Raw genomic sequence first — 2708 nt, forward strand, 5'->3', positions numbered from 1 at the left:
AGCATAGCCTTATGCCAAGCTAAAGGCCACTTACATATGCCCACTGCTCCAGAGATAAAACTGAGCTTGGCTTGCTTCCAACTCTGTGCTGTTTAACATTTTAGCTATTTAGCTGTCTGAGGAAGGTGCAAACTTTCCAGTGTTGAGGCTGGGTGTCCTGCAGGCATGTTGGAGGCCTGAGATCTGCATTTGCTCTAGTGTTTCCTCAGAAGTGAGACAGCCAGTACACTTGGTGTGTCCCTACAGACCACAGCAGAATGGGACTTGATATTATTGGGGGGGGCGTGGTATGAATAAGCACAGATGTATACCAGAATTCAGAAAATGGATAGCGATGATTGATTTCATTGTGAGACGCCTTGTTCTTCTGCAGGGTATCCGCTTCGACCCAGAGAACCCCCAGACCTTGCGGTTAGAGTTTGCTAAAGCCAACACTAAGATGGCAAAGAGCAAGCTGATGGCCACACCAAATCCCACCAACATCCACCCTGCCCTGGGCGCGCACTTCATCGCACGGGACCCTTGTAAGTAGCTGTTGAGGAGTCCTTGCTCAGGCTGGCTCCCCTTCCCTCAACCTTCCCCATCCCAGAAAGCGCTCCAGAGAGGCCCCAAAGCCACTAGACTTATTGCCACTGCATTGGAGATTGCCTGTTCCCCTAGAGTCCAGGCAAAGTCCTGGCCTAGGACAAGCCTGCCCTTGGGCATGTCTGTGTTGCCTAGCTGCTAGGAGAACACTGAAATGGAGGCAGAGGTGGATGCCTTCCTAAGTTCCTTCACTTGCAGTGCCTTGGGATGGAGGCCTGCACCGACTCTGGGCAGGAGTTGGTTATTCAGAGTGGGTGGAAAAGGGAGGCCAGCAGAGCAATTGCACTACAGGTCCCGACATCTGAGGCTGTGCCTATTTCTCTTTTGAGAAGCCCGGAAATCCAAGCAACGTGGAGTCCAAAGCTCAGCGTCAGTGTCCTGGCTGGCTTGGCTTTGGCCATTGGACAGGACAGCTGAAATGTTTCTTTTTATATATTTTTGTTAGATGACCTGACTGGAGCAGCTCTGATCCCAGCATCTCCAGAGGCATGGGCTCCCTATCCACTGTACACCACAGAACTAACCCCTGCCATCCCCCATGCTGCCTTCACATACCCAGCTGCTGCCGCTGCTGCTGCTGCCCTTCATGCTCAGGTGAGTCATGCTGAGCCTCTCTGCTCCTGGGGGAAGCTGCCACCTCACTCCCTTTTGGAGACACTAACTCTGAGTGCAGCTTGTTCACTTGGATCTCTGCATGACTGGTTTGACCCATGGTGAAACCTGTGCTGTCTTGCACCTTGAACTGTCTCCAGAGCAAAGTATATTTCCTGCTGTAAATAAACAGCAGTCTGGAGTTTCTTCCATGGGTCCTGGAGGGAGCCCCCACCCCAAAGTGCCAGCTGCTTAGTAAATGGATGACCTGAGGTCCCCTGCTCAGGGTGCAGTAAATGTCTACTAACTTCTGGCACTGTAGGTCTGGCCTGCATTGCAGACAGCTGGGGAAAGACTACTTGGAACTTAGCTGATTTGGGCACAGGGCTTAGTCCAGCAGAACCCAGCTTCTGTAGGTGTATGTCTGATCTGGAACGTCTGCATAAGAGGTTTATCTTCCAGCTCCACAGTGAAGGCTGCTCCTTCTTCCACACTGAAAGGAGGACTTCTCCTGTTGACTGAAGTGTTCTGCCCAAACAAAAATCCATTTATTTTTTGTGTTCAGAGGGATTTTTTTGTCTTAAATCCATTTTCAGTTGAACTTGGTACTTCAGGAGTTTAGGTTCATCTTGAATGATGCTCTTCAAACTTTCCCTGTAGCTTCTCACTAACATTTTATCTACAACATTTCAGCTACATGTAGGCTAAAACTGGTACCAGATGCATGTCATGTGGGCCCCACATGAGTTGGTTAGTATAGACTTCCTATGGAAGTGTGACACTGCATGCAGTAGTGTTTTTTATTTATTTTTGTTTTTCCCTGGAAGCCAGTGGCTTGTGGGGAGAAGTGACTTGGATTGAGGGAGCTAGTCACTGGTAGATGATGGGTTGGTTGTTCTTGAACATCCCATGGCCCCATAATTGCTTGGGTGTTGATACCTGAGGGGCTTCTCATGGCTCTGCTCCCTCTCTTTGTTCTGCTGTGCCCAAAGGAAGCACTGCAAGGGAACTGACTTAAGAGCATGGAAGGAGCCTTTACAGTCTAGAGCTGCTGATAAAGAAGGTCAGCTGCCCTTTGCATGCCGGGCTTGCTAGCTTTTAATAGGTTGTGTTGGAGCAAGACTTGCAACCCTGCTTCTGGCTTTGCTGTAAGAGGTCTGCAAATCTCCACTGCCCTCCTGCTCCTCTGACCTAGTAATAAATCTTTCTGTAAAAGGAGGGGAAATGCCAACTTGTTGCCCAAGCTTGGAAGCAGCAGCATTCTCTATGGGCTCTTGCTTGTAACTTGAAGAGAACTTGGCTTCTAAATGCCAAGACAAAGCTACACTAAAATGGAATCTTAAATTTGAAAGTACATCCTTCATTTAAGGACAGACTGTAGTGCTTAATTTTAGATGGTTACAAAACCTTTGAATTCCAGGGATTTTGGAACACTACTGAGGTGCGCACTCATTCTGCTCTGTTCCCATATTATGGGGAGGGTGGGGGATAGGGAAGTTACCTTTTTTAATTTTAGTTTTAACTCCCCCCCC

At 48.7% G+C, this 2708-nt stretch overlaps 1 protein-coding gene across 2 annotated transcripts in view; it reads left to right on the forward strand.

Moving 5' to 3' along the window:
* RBPMS2 (RNA binding protein with multiple splicing 2) overlaps window positions 1-2708 on the forward strand; it is a 53419-nt gene that overhangs the window by 33038 nt on the left and 17673 nt on the right. For both annotated transcript variants that reach the window (XM_019504552.1, XM_019504553.1), the window contains exons 5-6: window positions 374-524; window positions 1031-1179. In XM_019504552.1, coding sequence (XP_019360097.1) covers window positions 374-524; window positions 1031-1179 — 300 coding nt within the window. The remainder of the gene's footprint in view (window positions 1-373; window positions 525-1030; window positions 1180-2708) is intronic.

This window comes from Gavialis gangeticus, unplaced genomic scaffold (genome assembly GCF_001723915.1).
Source record: "Gavialis gangeticus isolate Ggan-Ray unplaced genomic scaffold, GavGan_comp1, whole genome shotgun sequence".
In the NCBI taxonomy this organism is placed as follows: Eukaryota; Metazoa; Chordata; order Crocodylia; family Gavialidae; genus Gavialis; species Gavialis gangeticus.